This window comes from Carassius carassius, chromosome 34 (genome assembly GCF_963082965.1).
Source record: "Carassius carassius chromosome 34, fCarCar2.1, whole genome shotgun sequence".
NCBI classification, from domain to species: domain Eukaryota; kingdom Metazoa; phylum Chordata; class Actinopteri; order Cypriniformes; family Cyprinidae; genus Carassius; species Carassius carassius.
In genome coordinates, this window is record NC_081788.1 from 8,494,025 (window position 1) to 8,517,047 (window position 23,023).

At 37.1% G+C, this 23,023-nt stretch overlaps 2 protein-coding genes and 1 non-coding gene across 3 annotated transcripts; 2 read left to right on the plus strand and 1 right to left on the minus strand.

The window, feature by feature from the left end:
- The first annotated feature begins 13,586 nt into the window (after positions 1-13,586).
- Positions 13,587-13,687, plus strand: LOC132115529 (small nucleolar RNA U13). The gene has a single exon (XR_009425511.1). It is a non-coding gene; the product is annotated as a small nucleolar RNA U13 (small nucleolar RNA).
- A 1,493-nt stretch (positions 13,688-15,180) lies between these two features.
- On the plus strand, positions 15,181-18,544 carry LOC132115107 (protein MAK16 homolog). Its single transcript, XM_059523508.1, has 10 exons — positions 15,181-15,362; positions 15,653-15,702; positions 15,818-15,927; positions 16,024-16,088; positions 16,161-16,312; positions 16,861-16,915; positions 17,116-17,190; positions 17,277-17,375; positions 17,881-17,946; positions 18,043-18,544. Exons 1-10 carry the CDS (start codon positions 15,348-15,350, stop codon positions 18,253-18,255), a joined length of 900 nt encoding a protein of 299 aa, XP_059379491.1. The 5' UTR covers positions 15,181-15,347; the 3' UTR covers positions 18,256-18,544.
- Positions 18,545-19,321: 777 nt separating this feature from the next.
- On the minus strand, positions 19,322-22,961 carry tti2 (TELO2 interacting protein 2). The gene is made up of 7 exons (XM_059523509.1): positions 22,100-22,961; positions 21,585-21,771; positions 21,090-21,182; positions 20,823-21,007; positions 20,038-20,181; positions 19,729-19,885; positions 19,322-19,447 (listed from the first exon to the last, which is right to left on the minus strand). The coding sequence occupies exons 1-7, from the start codon at positions 22,729-22,731 to the stop codon at positions 19,358-19,360; spliced, it is 1,488 nt and encodes a 495-aa protein (XP_059379492.1). The 5' UTR covers positions 22,732-22,961; the 3' UTR covers positions 19,322-19,357.
- Positions 22,962-23,023: the final 62 nt, after the last annotated feature.

The window sequence follows — 23,023 nt, forward strand, 5'->3', positions numbered from 1 at the left end:
TGTGAGGACCCTCTTGGAATTGCTCTGTTTATTATTATTATTATTATTATTATTATTAGGGCCCGAGCACCGATGGTGTGAGGACCCTCTTGGAATTGCTCCGTTTATTATTATTATTATTATTATTATTATTATTATTATTATTATTATTATTATTATTATTATTATTATTATTCTTCTCTAAGATGAATCGCATTTTTGAGAGCCTAAACATGCTCGAAAAGTCATGAAACTTTGCACACACCTCAGATCTGGCGAAAATTTACGTCTGATATGGGTTTCAGAAGTGGGTGTGGCAAAATGGCTCGACAGCGCCACCTATACACGTTCAACGGTGTGCGCCTTGAGCTACGTTTCACGTACATGTATGAAAATTGGTATACACATGTATCTCTCCAATACCTACAAAAAAGTCTCTTGGAGCAAAATCCGAAACCCAACAGGAAGTCGGTTATTTTTAATTTTATGAGCAAATTTTGTGTCATTTTCGTCATTTCCATGCGTTGTATTTTAACGAACTCCTCCTAGAGATTAATTCAGATCAACACCAAAGTTGGTATGCCTAATCTAAAGGCCTTTGCGATGTTAAATTGCGAAGATTTTGAGTTTTCGTTAAAGGTCGTGTCCGTGGCGGCCTGGCGAATTTCGATGATTCGCCATGAAAAATGAAGTTGCTATAACTCAGACATACAATGTCCAATGTGTCCAAAACTTCACATGTTTAATAAGACTCCTGACGTGAACAGATTGACATGCCCATATTCAGTTATAGTCATAGCGCCACCTATAGGCAACAGGAAGTGACATATTTTACACTTCGATAGACTACTCCTAGAAATTTTATGACATCAATGTCTTTTTGTAGTCAGTCTAATCTAAAGGCCTGTGCGATGTTAAATTGTGAAGATCTTGAGTTTTCGTTAAGGGGCGTGTCCATGGCGCCATGACAAAATTCAAAGTCTCGTCATGGGAATAAAAGATGTTATAACTCAGGCATAAAATGTCCGATCTTCCCCAAACTTCACATGTGTGATAAAAGTCCTGGCCTGAACAGATCTGTAGGCCAATATTCCATCGGGTGTGGCAAAATGGCTCGATAGCGCCACCTATACACTTTCAACATAGCGCGCCTCGAGCTCCGTTTCAAGTACATGTACAAAAATCGGTACACACATGTAACACACCAGTACCTACAAAAAAGTCTCTTGGTACGAAATCCTAATCCCAACAGGAAGTCGGTTATTTTGAAATTTCCCTGCAAAATTGGCGTTGTTTTTGCCATTTTCAGGGGTTGTACTTTAACGAACTCCTCCTAGAGATTTATTCGGATGAACACCAAACTTGGTCAGTGTAATCTAAAGCCATTTGCGATGTTAAATTGCGAAGGACTTGAGGTTTCGTTAAAGGGTGTGTCCATGGCGGCCTGACAAATTTCGATGTTTCGCCATGAAAAAGGAAGTTGCTGTAACTCAGACATACAATGTCCAATCTGCCCCAAACTTCACATGTTGGATAAGACTCTTGACCTGAACAGATCTACATGCCAATATTCAGTTATAGTCATAGCACCACCTATTGGCAACAGGAAGTGAAATATTTTACACTGCGACAAACTACTCCTAGAAATTTTATGACATCAATGTTATTTTTGTGGTCAGTCTAATCTAAAGACCTGTGTGATGTTTAGTTGTGAAGATCTTGAGGTTTCGTTAAAAGGCGTGTCCATGGCGCCGTGGCGAAGTTTGATGTGTCGCCATGGGAATAAAAGATGTTATAACTCAGGCATAAAATGTCCGATCTTGCCCAAACTTCACATGTGTGATAAGGGTCCTGACCTGAACAGATCTGAAGGCCAATATTCCATTGGGTGTGGCAAAATGGCTCGATAGCGCCACCTATACACTTTCAACTGAGTGCATATACACTTTCAATGGAGTGCGCCTCAAGCTATGTTTCACGTACATGTACAAAAATCGGTACACACATGTAACACACCAATATCTACGAAAAAGTCTCTTGGTACGAAATCCGAATCCAAACAGGAAGTCAGTTATTTAGAATGTTCTCTGCAAAATTGGTGTTGCTTTTGGCATTTTCAGGGGTTGTACTTTAACGAACTCCTCCTAGAGATTTATTCAGATCAGCATCAGACTTGGTCAGTTAAATCTAAAGGCCTTTGCAATGTTAAATTGGGAAGATCTTGAGATTTCGTTAAAGGGAGTGTCCATGGCGGCCTGACAAATTTCGATGTTTCGCCATGAAAGGGAAGTTGCTGTAACTCAGACATACAATTTCCAATCTGCCCCAAACTTTGCATGTTAGATAAGACTTCTGCCCTTAACAGATCTACATGCCCATATTCAATTATAGTCATAGCGCCACCTGCTGGCAACAGGAAGTGACATATTTTACCCTGAGATAAACTACTCCTAGAGATTTTTTGACATTAATGTATTTTTGTGGTCAGTCTAATCTAAAGGCCTGTGTAATGTTAAATTGTGGCAATCTTGAGTTTTTGTTAAAGAGCGTGTCCATGGCAAAAATGACAAAATTTGATGTCTCGCCACAGCAAGAGAAGCTGTTGTAACTCAGGCATAAAATGTTTGATCTTCCCCAAACTTCACATGTTCGATAAGAGTGCAGCCCTGAACACATCTGAAGGCCAATATTCCATTATAATGATAGCGCCACCTGCTGGCAACAGGAAGATTGGAACATATATGGAATAAACATTGATATACTCTACTTATATTTATGAGTTTAAATGCATATTTCTCACCGTTCACCTATTTCACCGTTCACCGGGTGCGAGGGCCCGTTCATCGCTGCTTGCAGCTTTAATTATTATTATTATTATTCTTCTCTAAGATGAATCGCATTTTTGAGAGCCTAAACATGCTCGAAAAGTCATGAAACTTTGCACACACCTCAGAACTGGTGAAAATTTACGTCTGATATGGGTTTCAGAAGTGGGTGTGGCAAAATGGCTCAACAGCGCCACCTATACACGTTCAACGGTGTGCGCCTCGAGCTACGTTTCACGTACATGTATGAAAATTGGTATACACATGTATCTCTCCAATACCTACAAAAAAGTCTCTTTGAGCAAAATCCGAAACCCAACAGGAAGTCGGTTATTTTTAATTTTATGAGCAATTTTGTGTCATTTTTGTCATTTCCATGCGTTGTATTTTAACGAACTCCTCCTAGAGATTAATTCAGATCAACACCAAAGTTGGTATGCCTAATCTAAAGGCCTTTGCGATGTTAAATTGCGAAGATTTTGAGTTTTCGTTAAAGGGCGTGTCCGTGGCGGCCTGGCGAATTTCGATGATTCGCCATGAAAAATGAAGTTGCTATAACTCAGACATACAATGTCCAATGTGTCCAAAACTTCACATGTTTAATAAGACTCCTGACCTGAACAGATTCACATGCCCATATTCAGTTATAGTCATAGCGCCACCTATAGGCAACAGGAAGTGACATATTTTACACTGCGACTAACTACTCCTAGAAATTTTATGACATCAATGTCTTTTTTGTGGTCAGTCTAATCTAAAGGCCTGTGCGATGTTAAATTGTGAAGATCTTGAGTTTTAGTTAAAAGGCGTGTCCATGGCGCCATGACGAAGTTCGATGTCTCGCCATGGGAATAAAGTATGTTATAACTCAGGCATAAAATGTCCGATCTTACCCAAACTTCACATGTGTGATAATAGTCCTGGCCTGAACACATCTGTAGGCCAATATTCAATCGGGTGTGGCAAAATGGCTCGATAGCGCCACCTATACACTTTCAACATAGCGCGCCTCGAGCTCCGTTTAAAGTCCATGTACAAAAATCGGTACACACATGTAACACACCAGTACCTACAAAAAAGTCTCTTGGTACGAAATCCTAATCACAACAGGAAGTCGGTTATTTTGAAATTTCCCTGCAAAATTGGCGTTGTTTTTGCCATTTTCAGGGGTTGTACTTTAACGAACTCCTCCTAGAGATTTATTCAGATGAACACCAAACTTGGTCAGTGTAATCTAAAGCCATTTGCGATGTTAAATTGCAAAGGACTTGAGGTTTCGTTAAAGGGCGTGTCCATGGCGGCCTGACAAATTTCGATGTTTCGCCATGAAAAAGGAAGTTGCTGTAACTCAGACATACAATGTCCAATCTGCCCCAAACTTCACATGTTGGATAAGACTCTTGACCTGAACAGATCTACATGCCAATATTCAGTTATAGTCATAGCGCCACCTATTGGCAACAGGAAGTTAAATATTTTACACTGCGACAAACTACTCCTAGAAATTTTATGACATCAATGTTATTTTTGTGGTCAGTCTAATCTAAAGACCTGTGTGATGTTTAGTTGTGAAGATCTTGAGTTTTCGTTAAAAGGCGTGTCCATGGCGCCGTGACGAAGTTTGATGTGTCGCCATGGGAATAAAAGATGTTATAACTCAGGCATAAAATGTCCGACCTTGCCCAAACTTCACATGTGTGATAAGGGTCCTGGCCTGAACAGATCTGAAGGCCAATATTCCATTGGGTGTGGCAAAATGGCTCGATAGCGCCACCTATACACTTTCAATGGAGTGCGCCTCGAGCTCCGTTTCACGTACATGTACAAAAATCGATACATACATGTAACACACCAATACCTACAAAAAAGTCTCTTGGTATGAAATCCGAATCACAACAGGAAGTCGGTTATTTAGAATTTTCTATGCAAAATTGGCGTTGTTTTTGCCATTTTCAGGGGTTGTACTTTAACGAACTCCTCCTAGAGATTTACTCAGATCATCACCAAACTTGGTCAGTTAAATCTAAAGGCCTTTGCGATGTTAAACTGCGAAGATCTTGAGGTTTCGTTAAAGGGCGTGTCCATGGCGGCCTGACAAATTTCTATGTTTCGCCATGAAAAAGGAAGTTGCTGTAACTCAGACATTCAATGTCCAATCTGCCCCAAACTTCACATGTTGGATAAGACTTCTGCCCTTAACAGATCTACATGCCCATATTCAGTTATAGTCATAGCGCCACCTATTGGAAACCGGAAGTGAAATATTTTACACTGCGACAAACTACTCCTAGAAATTTTATGACATCAATGTTATTTTTGTGGTCAGTCTAATCTAAAGACCTGTGTGATGTTTAGTTGTGAAGATCTTGAGTTTTCGTCAAAAGGCGTGTCCATGGCGCCGTGACGAAGTTCGATGTGTCGCCATGGGAATAAAAGATGTTATAACTCTGGCATAAAATGTCCGATCTTGCCCAAACTTCACATGTGTGATAAGGGTCCTGGCCTGAACAGATCTGAAGGCCAAAATTCCATTGGGTGTGGTAAAATGGCTCGATAGCTCCACCTATACACTTTCAACTGAGTGCATATACACTTTCAACGGAGTGCACCTCGAGCTATGTTTCACGTACATGTACAAAAATCGGTACACATATGTACCACACCAATATCTACAAAAAAGTCTCCTGGTACGAAATCCTAATCCCAACAGGAAGTCGGTTATTTAGAATTTTCTCTGCAAAATTGGCGTTGTTTTTGCCATTTTCAGGGGTTGTACTTTAACAAACTCCTCCTAGAGATTTATTCAGATCAACATCAAACTTGGCCAGTTAAATCTAAAGGCCTTTGTGATGTTAAATTGCAAAGATCTTGAGGTTTCGTTAAAGTGCATGTCCATGGCGGCCTGACAAATTTCGATGTTTCGCCATGAAAAAGGAAGTTGTTGTAACTTAGACATACAATGTCCAATCTGCCCCAAACTTCACATGTTGGATAAGACTTTTGACCTGAACAGATCTAAATGCCAATATTCAGTTATAGCCATAGCGCCACCTGCTGGCAACAGGAAGTGACATGTTTTACGTTGTAACAAACTACTCCTAGAAATTTAATGACAACAACATTTTATTTTGGTCAGTCTAATCTAAAGGTCTTTGCAATGTTAAATTGTGGAGATCTTGAATTTTTGTTTAAGGGCGTGTCCATGGCGCTGTGACAAATTTGATGTCTCGCCACAGCAAGAGAAGTTGTTGTAACTCAGGCATAAAATGTTCAATCTTCCCCAAACTTCACATGATTGATAAGAGTCCTGGCCTGAACACATCTGAAGGCCAATATTCCATTATAATGATAGCGCCACCTGCTGGCAATATGAAGATTGGCACATATTAATGACTTTGACATATTGCAATTATGTTTATGACATGAAATGCATATTTCTCACCGTTCATCTTTTTACTAAATCAAAGTAGTAAAACGCTGGTGGTGAGCCCGGGTGCGAGGGCCCGTTCATCGCTGCTTGCAGCTTTAATTATTTTTATTTTTTATTTAACCTTCCGGGGGTTTTTGGGGGCCTTAACATGCTCAAAAACTCTTGAAAATTGGCACACACATTGAAACCTGCGGCCATCAGGACGTCGCAGAGACTGGGACCCGGGCGTGGCAAAGGGGCTCTACAGCGCCCCCTGGAACACAGTCAGAAATATTGAACCATAGCTCACACACACTTGCATATATTTATATGAAACTCAGTACACTTATAGATCTCATTGAGCTGAACAACTTTCACGCTCTATGTCATAGGCTCCGCCCAACAGGAAGTCAGCTATTCAGGGCTGTTTAAAAAAAGCATGCTCTGGAATTTGATATACTTGTCATAGGTTTTTTACTTGATTGCCACCAAACTCGGTCAACATGATCTCAAGACATTGGGGATGAAAAATTGCCAGGGGATTTTTGATATCTCGAACGGTTTGCACGTGGCACGGCGTTGAAATTTGGGCAAAAAATGAGAAACAGGAAATCCCTTATAACATCCACATACATTGCCTGAGTTTGATCAAACTTCATCGATTTGTTCGATGTATGATACCGATCGTATATATGTGACTATTAAGTGTCAACATTATAGCGCCACCAACTGGCAGCAGGAATTGTGTCATTTTCAAAATGCTTTGAATTCAGCATCTTATTTTTACTCGATTTGCTTCAAACTTCATCAGAATAATGACAAAACATGGCCGATGTAAATCTGTTGTGGGGATATTGATATCTTATATATTGTTGCCATGGCAACGTGTCAAACTTGAAAATTCTGTTATGGTGATTTTGAGGCAGATAACAACCTCAGATTTACATGAAACTCAAAACACATATCAGTATTATTGATAGCTAGACATTGGAAAAAGCTTTTAAAAGGCAGTGGAAAAGGCACTCTATAGCGCCACCTTTTGTCAAAAGTGGGGGGGTTAGTTTTAGCTACAGACACCAAACTCGGTACGTATATTGTTCTTATCAAGACGGACAACTTTCTAATTCACAGTCATCAGCTACGACCAACAGGAAGTTGGCTATTTTGACTTGAATATGGATTTTTGGGAAAAATTCTGCTGTGAATTAATGCATACTGCTCAGAGGAGAAGTACACTTGACACACCAAACTTTGTCTACGTGTTGCAAAAACAATGAGGAACTTAAATTGCGAACGGATTTTGGTTAGCTTGAACGGTTTTGTCATGGTGATTTTTTGAAATGACAGTAAAAATGGAATCATTAATTGTCTTGTATTTTTAAATTGCAGCTTCCAAATACTTAAAAACATTTTTTCATACAGAGATCAAATCATTCTGAGGACATATGCATAGTTTCATGACTTTACAACACTGTATGATTAAAAGAAAATTAAAATACTGTCAGACATCTCAACTCACTCTGTCCCTCTGTTTGAGGAATGTATGTGTGCTGACTGAGTGTGTGTGTGTGTGTGTGTGTGTGTGTGTGAGTGGGGGATTGGCATGAGCTGAGTGGCAGACAGACAGAGAGAGAGAAAGAAAGAAAGAGAGACTTAAACATATCTTTAATCACGAGAAAAAACAAACTGTATTTTACATTTTTATTTTTTTGTTGTTGTTGCTAATTGTGCTGTTTTCATTACAGCTTAAGAAATCTCTTAGGCCTTATCCTTTTCTGACAGTTTCAGGAATTAAAAAAAAAAATCTAAAAATACTTATTTGTGCTGCAAATAATAATTTCAAACTCATTTGATACTGACCTCTGACACCCTGTGACATGACATTTATTTGAATTTACATAATCTCATTGATGTAACAGTAAACTGTTCAGCTCACAGATGAAGACTAAGCTGTAATGCAAGCAAAACTATTTCACAAATGCTTATAGGTCAATAAAATAATAACAAAACACTTTTAAATTATTTAAGGATTTGGTAACACTTTAAAATAATGTCTCATTTGTTAACATTAGCCACATCAACTCTGGGGACCCACCGGTGGGTCCAATATTGCATATGCCTAATTCTCAAAAAATCAAAATAACAGCTCAAGTGGTTAGTAAATGCATTGATAACACGTCATAATAGCTGCACTCATTAGCTAAGCATTAGTAAATAGTCAGTTAATGCTTTATATAGCCTTCTCCCAAAATTAATAGTCATTAGTAAGCATTTTATAAATACAGCTATAATTAAATTGTTCATGGTTTATATGCACATTTATTTTGAGGAGATTAAAAGCTGTAATCTTCCTAAAAAAATAAAAATAAAAATAAATAAATAAACAAACTCAGAACTCAGAAATATTTATTTCAAGATGAAATAAAAGAAAACTGTACACTTGAATTTTTATATATAAAATTGCATAAGTTTATATTTAATTTTTTTTATCAAGTGTACAGCTGTACAGTTTCATTTTTTGCATCTTGAAAAAATATTTCCGTGTTCTTTATACCTCTGTGTTGTTTAACTTTTCAGTTTGGAAGATCAATGATTTTTTAAATCTCCTTTGTGAATGCTATAAATATATAAATAGCCCTCACTTTAGATGAGCTCACAAAAATAGATTGCTGGCAATTACTAAATATTTTATTAAAAACCTGACTTTATCATGAATTACAGCTGGAATATATGTCAATAAAGCAGTTACTAGCAAACTGACCAACTACTATCATGTGTCTAAATAATAAGATTTTTAGATTAGATTAGATTCAACTTTATTGTCACTGCACATGTAGGTACAAGGCAACGAAATGCAGTATATATTTATATATTTATACTAAAATAGTTCATTAATCATTTAATTTCACTTTCTTAATGATCTCATAAACCACTGTCAACTCCTTAATAACTGGTTTGTAAATAATGCAATAATTTATGAATGATAAATTGATCCTTAAAGCATGAAAATACAATGATTGAACTTTATAGATATGCTCAAAAACAAAATATTTATAGCTGTATTTATGAGCTGCTTAATAATGCCTATTAAAGGAGTGCTATTAGGCTTTTTCAATTTTTCAACTTTAGTTAGTCTGTAATGTTGCTGTTTCGGCATAAAAACAGCAGGTGGTGCAGGGGTGGTGCTAGCGCAGTGGATAAGACACATGTCTTTGGTGTGAGAGACCCGGGTTCGAATCCACTGTGAGACACCAATGTGTCCCTGAGCAAGACACAAGTCGCTTTGGATAAAAGCGTCAGCTAAGTGAATAAATGTAAATGTAAAAAAGTCCTGCAAATTTACAAAGCTGAAATTCCAATTCAAAAGGAGATATTTTATTTAACAAAAATCACTTTTTAAAAACTACAATGAACAAATTGTTTGGACTACAAAAAGCATTTTCTGGGATTTGCGATAACACAAATATTGACGAATGGGATGTGAAAAAAGACTGGAAGAGAAAAAAAAACTCTTTATATTCAGGTCTGCAGAATTATGAGGCACTGTTTCCTTTACTAAAAAACAAAATTATTAGATCCTCATGAGAAATATTCAAAATTAGATCACTACATTGATTGCAAAGTAAAGACATGACCACTGGACAGCAAAATGCTTACTGGGTCAGAAGGGTCAGAAAAAAAACAGTTGGAGAAGAACAGAAACATGTTAGCTGCAAAAGAATTAAGAATTAAAGTGAAGAATTAGATGTGAAACTATCGTGGAGCATTTAGTCTACAGCGCCACCTTTTTCCAGAACTGCAACTTTCCTGGAGTCTACAGAATTACATGTTGTCAGTTTCTAAGAGACTTTGCTTGGGAAAAAAATCCCAAAAATGAATTAATTAGAATAGCATGAAGTATTGTGAAATACTATATATATTAAGACTTTATATATAGGCTTTATGAACAGATGGGTTTTGAGTGACTCTTGAAGGACCAACACCACCTCCTCTTGTACGACGCTTTGAGGAATATATCTTCCAGAATCTGGCATTAAGATTTAGGAGCTCATTTTTATTCCATCTCCTTTCCTGAAAAGTCTGTCTTGCAGAATTAACTAAGAATTTATCTTCAGATTAATTCTTAATTCTTTTGCAAATCTTTTTGTCATTTCTTCTCCACCTATTTTTTTTTTTTTGACCCCGCTGATCCAGTCAGCATTTTTTTTTTCAATGGTCATGTCTTAACTTTGCAGTTTTTGTATTAGGTTAGGGTTAGTGTTTGAGTCTGAGATAGAGCTCTTTTTTTGTCTCATTTCATTTGTAAAAGAAAACATGCCTAATAATTCTGCACACCAGAATATAAGGAGTTTTTCTCTTAGAGCTTTCATGGATATTTATATATCACTCATAAATGATTAAATAAAAAAATAATGGTAGTTATTAAGATTGATATGGTTTGGAATTGGTAAAATGTGCTTGGAAAAAATCACAATAAAACAATGCTTTAATGTGTAAGTTTGGAATATTAACTGACATGAATGAATTCTATATAAATATTGTTCATGTTAACATAGTTAATGTTTATAAATGAAATCTTATTGTAAAGTGTTACTAAAGTTATATAGATTGCTCTGTCAATGTGATTTCAAAGTCTAGATGATTCGGATTAACCCTTTAACTGCCATATCCCTTGACTGCCAGAGGGTTATTGTAAATGCATGTGCCCGCTGGGCACAGTTTACCTGATGCCACCGGGGTGGCGTTTGCACTGATGGCTTGAGCCCGCCATCGCTGCTTGCAGCTATATTTTTTGTTTGTTTTTTCCAATTATTAATGAAGTTTATTTTAACAAAGTTTAGGAGAAACATTTTCAGATAATCCAACCAATTAGCATCACAGGAAGTCTTTTCTCACCTCCATTCCCAGACGACAGCAGGCCAAATATGCTTATTCTCTCTATTATATAGACATATGTGACCTTGTGAATTGCTGTATAGTTCAGCTAACAAAATAACTGCCCGTTTTCATTACATTTGTATTATCATGTTATGTTTAATCATTTTAACATGTTTAAACAATAAAAAATGTACAATGTATTTATAAAAAGTATGTTTTATAATATTTTTACAGGATCCTCTTTTCCCAGACCCAACCATTCATCTGAAGGATGACAGTGGTATTGATATTTTACTGAAGATAAATATCATTTAATTACATTTAGTCTGGTAGTCAGAATTATAGCTGATTAAATAAAAATAAAGTGTTTCATGTTTGTTTTGGGATAGTGTTCCATGAGTCTTTGTCCTGAACAGTTTAAATGATCCTCCAGATCCTTCACGTTCTCAGGTTTTCTAGCATCTTTTGCATATTTGAACCCTTTCCAGCAATTAATGTATAATTTCAGATCTATTTTTTTACACTGAGGACAATTGAGGGACTCGTACACAACTGTTTCAAAAGGTAAACGCATTTATTGATTTTAAAGAAAGCAACACAATTTATTAAGAGACACATGTAAGGAACTACTTGAATTGGATCATCAGGGAAAACTTTTTTTTCTGAAAATCAGTATTAAAAAAGTATGTAGCTTCTGAAGGGCAGTACTAAATGAACAGATATGATCTTTAAACAACAACAACAAAAAAATTACTTATCCTGTTCAAAATATACACACCCAACTCTTAATGCATTGTGTTTTCTTCTGGAGCATCAGTGAACAATGTTTTCACCTTTTATTATGGTTGTGTATGAGTCCATTTTTCCTCAGAGTGAAAAGATAGAACTCAAAATTATTATTGTTGGAAAACCAAAGAATTTGTGGGACTTGGAGGATTTTTCTGAAGAACAGCAGGCAGTTGAACTGCTCTGGACTCATGTTTAAACACGAGTCAAAATGATAACACATTACATGATAATACAAATTTAATGAAAACAGGTGGTTATTTTGTTAATTCACAAGGTCACATGTCTATATAATAGAGAGAATAAGGATATTTGGCCTGCTGTCGTCTGGGAATGGAGGTGAGAAAAGACTTCCTCTGATGCTAATTGGTTGGATTATCTGAAAATGTTTCTCCTAAACTTTGTTAAAATAAATTTCATTAATAATTGGAAAAAACAAACAAAAACAAGCTAGTCAAAGTGATTTAGTAACTGAATAAAAGTTAACTTTAGTAATAGAATGGTATTCAAAAACTGTGTTCAAGTTACCTGATTGATGACTGTTCTTTAAATATTAAAAGTCAGGAAAAGTCATGTCAATAATATGTTTTTTTCTATTCAGATTTCTTGCATCTCTATTATTTTTTTTATCAGTTCAGATGAGCTTTATTGACATGAATTTTTCAAGAACAATTGTTCCCACAACATAAAAATATTTTTTTCCAAATCTTTGAACAGTATGCAATAACAGTATTATAAACATGAATTGGTATGAAGATTTATATAATTATTGTTGTATTGTACTGTATGTGTGTGCGCTCTGTGGTCACTAAGATCTTGTAAATAAGAAATTTAAAATTAGAGAGTAGAACATGTTCAACTAAATGTTCCTTATTTCATTCACTTCTTTCTCTTAGGAGTCAGTGAAGACGTTGTCCATCAAGTTCTTTCTAGTGATTCACATCATGAACAAATTATTTTTTGTGTGTGTTCAAGTTCAATTGTTGTAATATATTATTTAATAAAATATACACAATCTTAAATGTACCCCAGAGTCATCCTTGTGTCTTCCCTCTGTACTTGAAAATGTGGTTCATCTAGTGACTGAAAGACTGTCCTTGTTTATTTTACTTGAGTTATTACATTATGATACTTAGACCCAATAATTACTCAACATTCCTAGGAACCAGGTTTAATTGCAATAAAGAAAGTAGTATTTGGGTGAAATAAACCTTTATAAATCTCTAAAACTCTAGGTTGAAAATACTGCCTTGGTGGCACTTTTTTCGGTCCTCCAAATCTAGGGTCCTGGAAATGCGGTCCTGGGACTGCGGTTTTCTGACTCGGTAGGTGGCGCTATCACACAAAAAAAGGGTCCTAGAAATGCGGTCCTGCGGTCCTGAAATTGCGGCCTCCGGTATGCAGATGGATAATATTGCCTTTTACAGGCCTCCAGTAAAGGGTTAAAGAGCAACCAATGAAAAGTTCCCAGCATGCCCCTCTCATGAATATTATTAAATACTCACTAACATTGCGTTATATCATACATATTTATATACATACTCTTTTCATTACATTTATAAAAACTCACTTACATGACTCATATAGGCCATTGACAATATGCAATGAATGTTAAAAAGAAAAGTAAAGAATCGAGTTAGTCACCACCACGAGGACAGCTGTAGCGTGAACATGAACAGATCTCTGTGAAAGACAGTCGGCATTAAATGATTCTTCTGAGGAACATTACTAAATGATGATCGGTTTGTCACGAAATTTCGTGAAATGTGTTGCCGCATTGTTACGACATGAGCACATTGACCATCTGATTCAACTTGAGTCAAAAACAGTGGAGGGAATTTAACTAAATGTACACAGTGAATTATAACATTTACTTATAGAAAACTTTAGGTATTGATTGTGATGTGAAATTTTACAATCCAAACAGAACTTCTAATTAAAATGATAGACATCATGAATCGATGGCAATTCATGCACGTGTATTTGTAACATAGCCTGTCCGTCATTTCCACGTTAAGACATTACGTAGAGACGTTTTCACGTGGCAATTAACATCACGGAGTAAAGTGGTGTTCTGAACACCCAGTAAAAGGTACATAATCTGTTCATTGGGTTTTATTCGATGAAGCTTATTAATAAGTTTATTGTAATTTCCGAGTCCCAATTTGTTCAGCATTCGGCTCAGAGACAGTCATTAAGAATATAAGATAATCTGCATTAACAATATATATAGGCTGAACATGTCTTTGCACAAGTTTCACTGACTTCTCGTTTTTCAGCTCAGTACAAATCCGATCCACTCTGATCTACTGTGAAAAGATCCGATATAAAAACATCGCCGGTATCGCGAGATCGCTGCTCTCGCGAGAGAGACACAGTAGCGTATAGTGATGGGATTTATGGCTCTTTGAGGGGATCCGGATCTTCGCGATCCGTTCCTTTCAAAGAGCCGTTCAAAAGATGGCAATTCAAAAGAATTCAAAAGAACGGCTCTTTTGGCTCTTTTTTAATATTTAGTCAGTTTTAAGAAGCCAGCTTGGGGGCATCTCAGTTTATCCTGGAAATAATCACTGGGAGGAATGATGAGGTGAGATTTGTAGTCAAATAATTAAAACTCAGATATCACACACCAATATCTGAGTTTGAATTATTCAGAAATATTGATTATTACCTCATTTGTCATGTGTGGACTATATTCCATAGGGTTGCACAAATCCCTCTGCTTAGACAGTGACATCACTATTTTGGATTTACCTTTAGTACAAAGTGTGTGTAAAGCTACGTTGACTTATGTTATTCATACAATACCTACTCAAATAAACATCAAAAACAAAGCCGGCTGCAATGAATTTCTGTGCAAAACAGCTTTTACTGCAAACACTTTCACACAAGAACATTTTGATAGAAAACAAAAAATATTTAAAGTAGATAAAATTAGAATAAATAAAATGGAAATGTCTACATACTACTGTAAACTTTGCAAATAGGACATCAGCCCCTTCAAGTCAATGAACAATAACAAAGTGGGCTGCAATGAACATGCACAACTAATAACTAATATCATCACGCTATAAAGGGTTGGCCTGCGCTGGGTGCACCCCTCCCCCTATAACTGTTCTGTCTCGCGGAGGAGCTCATTTGTTTGCATCTGTGTGAAATACGCATAGGAAAAAAGAACGACAGAAAGAACGGCTCCCCTCCAGCCGCGACTCGGCTCCCATCGTTCATGTTTATGAGCCGTTCAAAAGAATCGGTTCGTTCGCGAACGTCACAACTCTAGTAGCGTAGCTCATGCATAGACAGTGAGCTCATGGTTTTAACATGGCTGCTCCCTGAAACTTCCATGCGGTATTTATTTGATCACAAAAACTTAACTGGGCTATCATAAACACTCGGTAGTTATTTATATTGTATAATTTTAGACCTGGAAGTTAAGTGATAAGTGACGACCGTCCGAAGAAGCCTGCAGAATGCAACACGACGACGTGAGTAAAGCGTGTTAAGAAAAACTCAGGAAAATAGCATATCTCTGTATTTACTGACAAACAAACAATACAGATGAATGAACTGTGATTTAGAATAAACAGGACGTGGTTGGACCAATAACAACTGAGAAGTAGTGTTAAAACAATATTCCATAGGTCCTAATGTTTCTGTTTTAGCAATAAAACACTGTCCGCTGTAAGCGTTTAGATTATATTACATTGGTCAACTACAAATGTGATGTTTTGCATATTTTCAACATCTTTGACACTGAATCATCTGTCTTCTACAGGTTATATGGGACCTCATCGGCAATAAGAGTTTTTGTTCCTACAAAGTAAAGTAAGTATATAATACTATAACATTATACACCACATTGTTCAGAGTTGTATTTTCTTCTTAAATGTATGTGGACGAACACGACAACTAACTGTTTGTTTTTTTGTCGTCGTTGAAGAACAAAAACTCAGCAGTTCTGTCGAAATGAATACAACATCACAGGCCTGTGCAATCGCAATTCATGTCCTCTCGCCAACAGCCAGTATGCCACTGTGAGAGAGGAGAAAGGTAAGGGTTTACAGCAAACATATTCTCTTCACTCAGTTTTCCAACAAAACGTCTCCGTATATTAATTTCTTGATCACTTCTGTCATGTTTCCTTAGGCCTGTGTTATCTCTACATGAAAGTTATTGAGAGAGCAGCATTCCCTGCTCGCATGTGGGAGAAGGTATGAGAAACCTAATCATTTGTTGTGATTCGCATTGAAATGTTTAATAACTCTCGGTTAACTCTTTTTCAGGTGAAACTGGATAGAAACTATGCAAAGGCTTTGGAGCAGATCGATGAGAACCTGATCTACTGGCCGAGGTTCATCAGACACAAGTGTAAACAGCGCCTGACGAAGATCACACAGTATCTCATTCGGATCCGCAAACTCACCCTCAAACGACAGTCAGTCTCTTTCTTGTTTGCTGTGATTCGGATTATTTTCTGCATTCTGTGCACTAGTGCTGTGGTAGTTGTATTCAGTAGTTGATTCCATTATGTTTTACTTTTCACATCAATTTAATTTACCTTTTTTTTTTTTTTGTAAGTAGCCTTGCTCTCACTAAGGGCTTCATTTATTTGACAAGTACAATTAAATTGTAAAATAAATGTACATTTAATATGACCGTTTTCTATTTTAATTTATTTTGAAATGTCATTTTATTCCTTTGTTAAAGCTCATTTTTCAGCCCCATTCCTCCAGTCTTCAGTGTCACGCGATCCTTCAGAAATCATTCTGATATGATGATCTGTTGCTCAAGAACATTTCTTTTTATTGATGTTGAAAACTGTTGTGCTGCTGCATACTATTTTTGTGGAAACAGACATATTGTTATGGTTAGGATTGTTTAATGAATAGAAAGTTCAAAAGAACAGCATTTATTAGATTTATTTTAATAATACCCAGCTTTCAGTATATAATCTCATGCATGGTGCTTTTTTTTCATTTCTAGGAGGAAATTGGTTCCACTCAGTAGAAAAGTAGAGAGACGAGAAAAGAGGAGAGAGGTGGGTGATGAACTGCTCATACATGCGTTCCTGAATATAACACTGCCTTTGTATTTTTTTGTTTAAGCCTTTATAGACCTACCTCTTTTTCTTTTTTGTCTTTTAGGGTTTTTTTTTCTTTAGATAACTTCACTTTGGATCAAATGTAAAGGTGAATTTTTGTGGTATTCACTCTTTTTCTGCCCCTCTCTTACCAACAGGAAAAAGCCCTTATTGCTGCTCAGCTGGAAAATGCCATAGAAAAAGAACTGCTAGACCGTCTAAAACAAGGAACAGTAAGTGCATCTTTGGCACATCTCTTTCCTGCTTTTGTATCAGATAAGTGATTTACATTTAAAGTTTTCATTTTTCCTTTATTTAGTATGGAGACATATACAACTTCCCCATCCACGCCTTTGATAAAGCTATGGAAAAACAGGAAGAGGAGACCGAATCAGAGGAAGAGGATGGTGAAGAAGAGGTATTAACTTTATTTTCCTGTCAACTTACGGTTTCCTAAAATGTCTGTTACAGGAAAAAATAATGGGGTCAGTATTCAGTAAGGTTTTTTTTTTTTTTTTTAAATGTTCAAGGCTGCATTTTTTTTGATACAGTAATATGAAATTAGCACAATGTGAATAAAATAACTTGTCTGTTTTTATATTTTAATATGCCAAAGCTGAATATTCAGCAGCTATTAATCTTCAGTGTCAAGCAATCCAGTAGAATCCCTGAAACTTTTAAATATAATTTTCAGAATAAAAGCATTTAATTTGAAATAAAAAAATCTTTTGTAACATTCTTTACTGTCAATTTATGTAATGCGCCTTTGTTGAATAAAAGTACTAAAGTATCCAAAACTGTTGAACTGTATTGTTTGTTAATTGAATAGATTTTGTGGTAAACTTCTGCAGGGTTAGATTGACCGGGTTAATATTAATAATTATTATTATTGAAATATTTATGTAGTTGGGTTTGTCTTTCAGGAATCTGGGACTAGAGAATTTGTTGCTGAGGATGAGTTTGAAGAGAGTGATCTCAGTGATTTTGAGGTAATATTTTACAACATGGTTAAAATCTAAATTACCTAGTTAAATAAGTTTTCTGTCTCAGAGTGAAATTATTTCAACCCTGACCATGCTTTACAGGATATGAACAACCTGAAGGTCAGCAGTGATGAAGACGATGAAGAGGAATCCACCGAGGAAGAGGAGTCTGAGGAAGAATTAGAGGAAGAAAAGACCAAGGCCAAATCAAAAGGAAAGGCTCCACTCAAAGGCCCAATCAGGAAAAAACGGGCCTATGTGGAGATTGAATATGAACAAGAGACTGAACCAGCTCAGAAAAGTAAGGCCACATAGAGACTGAACTGTTGATCACACAAGAGTAACTCTGCTGTGTGTGGAACATTTCCTAATCATGGAACCTGATCTTTGATATAACCCCTCTCTTCAATAACAGTGTACACTGGTGTGTGCGTCTGTACACTCCTGTCCAAATCTCTAATGTGGGATTGTGTAATGTGTACATTGACCCGTCTCATCTGTACTTATGCTGTTGCAAGCATAAGTGTTTTTTAAAAAAATGTTCCATTGTGTTCTTTTGGGTCAACTTTGACCCATGTTCATATAATAAACTTGATTTGAAATGGCATGCATGCATATTAAGTAACGTTTGTTAGTTTGACTGTCTGGTGTTCTGAAGGAAAAAACATTTTATAGTATTGATGTATTTGAATGCATGTTTTACTTGCATCGTCGTTTACATCTCATGCACCCACAATCATACACGCCAGACCCATAAAAAACATTGCTATTGTTTATAGTTCAACGGGCCTCAGTGTTAGTCACACAAATGCACATCCTTTCAAAGCACTCCAAAGAAAATCTATGGGAAAAATCCTAACCAAATGTATAAGCAAGGGTATCTTTTTTTTTTTTGTCCAAAGTGATCGTTTCATATGGCAAATGCCTCAAATATATCGGATATATACATCAGAAATGTTCTTTTAACTCAATTAATAATAAACATCCAGTGTGAATAAATCTTAACTTAATTATTGTGAGTAAAAAGCGCACTAGCACATCACCAAACATGTTCTGCTACAAGTGTCATCTGATACTAATGAAACATTTCAATTTTTTTTTCTAATGTTTGATAGCACTGGCATGTGTTACTGTAGTGAAATCAAATTGTGAGCAGACATTTTCTGATGGAGTGACAACATGCTGAAACCTTTGCTCAACTCGCTGAGCACACCTGGAGATGCTGACAGAGTAGTGAAAAAACCAAAAGAAAGAAAACCTTCATCAACACAGTTGTATGCTGTAAGCAATCTAACATGATAACTTGTATAATTTTTATTTTTGTAAAAATAAAACAAATGTCAGTTTGCCTGGATAGCCCACATACACAGTGTACAATGTTCACTTCACCTCCGAAAGTGGTAAATACTCTGACAGCTTATTGAGACAGTGGTGCTGCAGTGACTTTCTGGATACACTTCAACACAGGTTCAGAAACACAACTACTGTCAAGCTCTCTCAGAAGACTCTAGAAAAAGGTGAAATTAAACAAATGGAACAAATAGTAATTAGCTTAAAACTGCAAGCAATATGAAAGTACTGAGATGATTTTACCATTTCATAAAAGCTTTGGAAGCAAGATGAAATTCCCAATCAAGTCACTCATAAGGAGGCTTTTAAATCTGCCATTATTATAACTTTAACATTTACTTGTAAATATATAAGGTAACAGTTTTTACCCCTTTGGCAGAAATTCTTTCTTATATAACCACAAAAATCAGCAGAAAACATAGTAAGGTTCATGCTCACCTGTAGTTTTCCCTGTGAGCAGTGGTCGAGCAGCAGTAAACAGTGGGATGCTTGGGTCATGAGCTGCTCTTTCAGCTGAGTGTTTAACGACTCTGATGAGACGTCAACCAGAAACCTCAGAAGACTCTGAGCTAGTGAACTCATCCTCCTTTCCATGCTAGAAATATTCACACACACAACACACAAAGTATTAGCACGAAAACATCTGATATAAGCAAGAGAGGGGAAGCATGTAAAAACTGATGTAAAAAGTCATTTTCATGTAATTGCACTGAAGTACTGATGTCGTATAGTGCTATGAATGGTCACCGTGGCCAAACAATCTGTAGAGTTTTTTGCAGAGCATCCAGGATACTCCGTCTGGTTTCCTCCTCTGGAGCATCTGAGACCTCCAAGTATCCCACAATCACCCTCTCCAGCCTCTTCAGGTGACGAACGATTACTATACCCATCCTGTGAGATAACGACATGACAAATTGGAACATCAAAGGTGCTTATATTACAACAATTATGCTAATCAAGGTGGTTAAGACAATTCAAAATGAACAGCATGGCAATTAATATATTAACATAAAAATAATTTGTAAATGTTTATTTTTTCTGATACTCACTAAAAATAGATCCAGGCTATTGGTGAGATATTAGTTTTAAGGAAGGCTTTGCTACCCATAAGAGTAGCCCAATACAATGAAATAATGGCTGTCTGAATATTAATTAACATTAAAGGGGTAGTTAAATCAAAAATACTCAAACAGCACTCTCTCAAAAAGAAAAAAAAGAAAATATGGTAAGAAGACTTGGGTCTCTTTTACAATGTCTTTATAAACATTTTGAAGCTTGCAATATTGGTTATGTGGACTTTTCAAAGGACAAAAACGATGAGGAAATATTAAAAATACTGTGTATCGAAAGATGAACAAAAGATTTATGGGTTTGGATCGACATGAGACTGAGTAAATGATTATAATCTTTCATTTCTGGTATGCCATCAGCTGAAAATGAAAGCTATCATGAGTTGCATGTCTGATAACAAATATAAGCTAGAGTCACTGAATTTAAATCACTAATACTGACTTAAGTTACTTAGGCCTCACCTCTCAATAAATAAGACAAGATTTTTGGCATATACACGACGAAGGTCAAGCTTGTGCTCCATTTCCATGTAAGTTAAGATGTGACGCAGCACTTCGTCAAAGCGAGCTGGTTTGCGCGGTGAACCTGAGTGGACTGTAGGTTTCTCGAGGACTGACAGCAAGTCTAGAAGGCAGTGCAGCACAACCTGAAAATGACAGACAATAAGGTGAGATACATAATGAACACTAAACATCTGCATTTAGCATCTGCACAGGTGAAAGCCTCACCTGTATGAGTGCAGCTTCAGATGTGTGCAAGTGATTGAAGAGAGCATGATAGAGCACCTGAGCTCGGTTGAACTGCCTCAGATCAGCAGCTGGCTAAGAAAGAGAAGATCAAATGAACACGCATTTCAAATACAAAAAACACTGGCTTATAATGTCCTCCAGGATTTGATGTCTTTCTTATGAATATCAGGGGCACAATAAAAGTGACACAGAGAAAATGAATTCAGAGACACAATGATCTTTGAGGGCCAATGGACAATTAAAGACACAATGTTCAGGATTTAAATACAAGTATATATCAACTGCCATCAACTCATTTCATTGCACTTCAATGCATTCTGGGATTGCCCTTTGCATTCATATTAGCAGTGCATTTACGAGGTCTCATTATGCTGGTATGTAGGCAGATTTAGAGTCTGTAATTTTTTGAAGTTGTAGGAGCAAGTCTTTTGTAGACAGCTGTGGTGGACAAAATACTAAAAAAAAAATACTTACCACATTGAGAACAATGTGATGCAGGCAGTGCACTCCCAATACTTTGTTTTCTGTTTGATAATCATCAGATATCAGCAGAGATGGAGGAAACACCTTCTCCAAATACTCAGTTAAGCAGGGTCGCCCAACCTGCACCAGCACCCAGGAGAACACATGCTTCACCGCCTGGTTACGCTTCCAGCTCTCCCTGAACAAAAGACAAGCTTGAGTGCATTCAATACCAGATTTAATATCATCTTAAAGAGTGGTTTATGACCAATCAGTTGTGTAAACACTTATGTAGAAATGTTCTATTTCTGTAGTTTTTATTGCACAGAATCATTTTTATTATATATATATATATATATATATAGTCTTACATGATATTATGTCAATATATGATGTCTTAAATGTACTCCATAATAGGAGCTGACTCAGTCTACTTATAAAATAGCTTTGCAGAGCCAACTTGCTTTAAAATGTATATATTTTTTGCTAAGCTAAACAGCCAATGCTATGACTTTTTGTTAACTTACTTGGTTAGTTCTGGCTGCAGCGTGTCAAGAACTGGCCCTAGAAGTCCCTTCTGCCCCTCCTCAGGTCCCCCGGAGAGTAGCTCCTGCACGGAGCTGCAGTCTGTCAGAGACACCGCTGATGAGAGCAGCTCCCGGGCGCTTCTTCTGGAGGCGGCACTGGTCCACGGCTGGTCCTGCAGGTGCGTGATGGAGAAAACACAAAAGGTGGGGGCGAGTGTGCGAACCAGAGACCTGACAGCTGAAGTGTTTTGATCCTCCAGCGCTTTCTGAATCTGCACAGACAACGCGAGTAACACGGCACTAACAGCCCGAGCTCTGGCCGGTATGTCCGCGTAACTCTTGGCACATAAAGTGCCGCTGTCTGTGTCGCATGGTGGCAGGGCAGCGTGGCGGATGAATGAGTTCACCAAGCCCAAATACTGTTGTCGTAAGTAAGCGTCGAGCTCGGGAAAGAGGCGGTCGAGCGGAGCGCGCGCGAGCAGATCTGCGGTCTCCTCCAGGATGCGCTTGCGTCTCTCCGGCGCGTCTTCCGCCTCGAAGCGCTGCTGAACGCGTCTGAGAGCAGCGAGCACGGAGCACGAGCCAGCTGCATCTCCGATTCTCATCTCCTGAAGAGCGTGCGCCACGTCCATCGCGCTGCTTTAAAACATTCACAGACACATAAAGATCACGAGACAGAAGTGATAACAGCGGCTCCAGACCGCTGATCTCTAGAACACGGCGTTGACAGCTCTAGTCTGTTTTGGGAATCATTTAAATCATTCAGTTTTACTTTGTGAACTAAAACCATAATATTTCCTCAAAAACCTGAATTCTTCTTCCTCTTTGTTTAGTTTACCGGTGGTTTGCATCCAGGTGCACTACCGCCCTCTTCTGCTCCGGTTGATAAAAAGGTTCAAATAAAGTTTAATCTATTTCCTCTTT

Coding starts and splice junctions, on each gene's coding strand:
- LOC132115107 (XM_059523508.1), top strand. Junction 16,313..16,860: donor AAACTCACCCTCAAACGACA/GTCAGTCTCTTT, acceptor TTTCATTTCTAG/GAGGAAATTGGTTCCACTCA. Junction 17,376..17,880: donor AAGAGGATGGTGAAGAAGAG/GTATTAACTTTA, acceptor TTTGTCTTTCAG/GAATCTGGGACTAGAGAATT.
- tti2 (XM_059523509.1), bottom strand. CDS start 22,731: ATGGACGTGGCGCACGCTCTTCAGGAGATGAGAATCGGAGATGCAGCT. Junction 21,008..21,089: donor CTGAAGCTGCACTCATACAG/GTGAGGCTTTCA, acceptor TGTCATTTTCAG/GTTGTGCTGCACTGCCTTCT. Junction 19,448..19,728: donor GCTCACAGGGAAAACTACAG/GTGAGCATGAAC, acceptor ACCTTTTTCTAG/AGTCTTCTGAGAGAGCTTGA.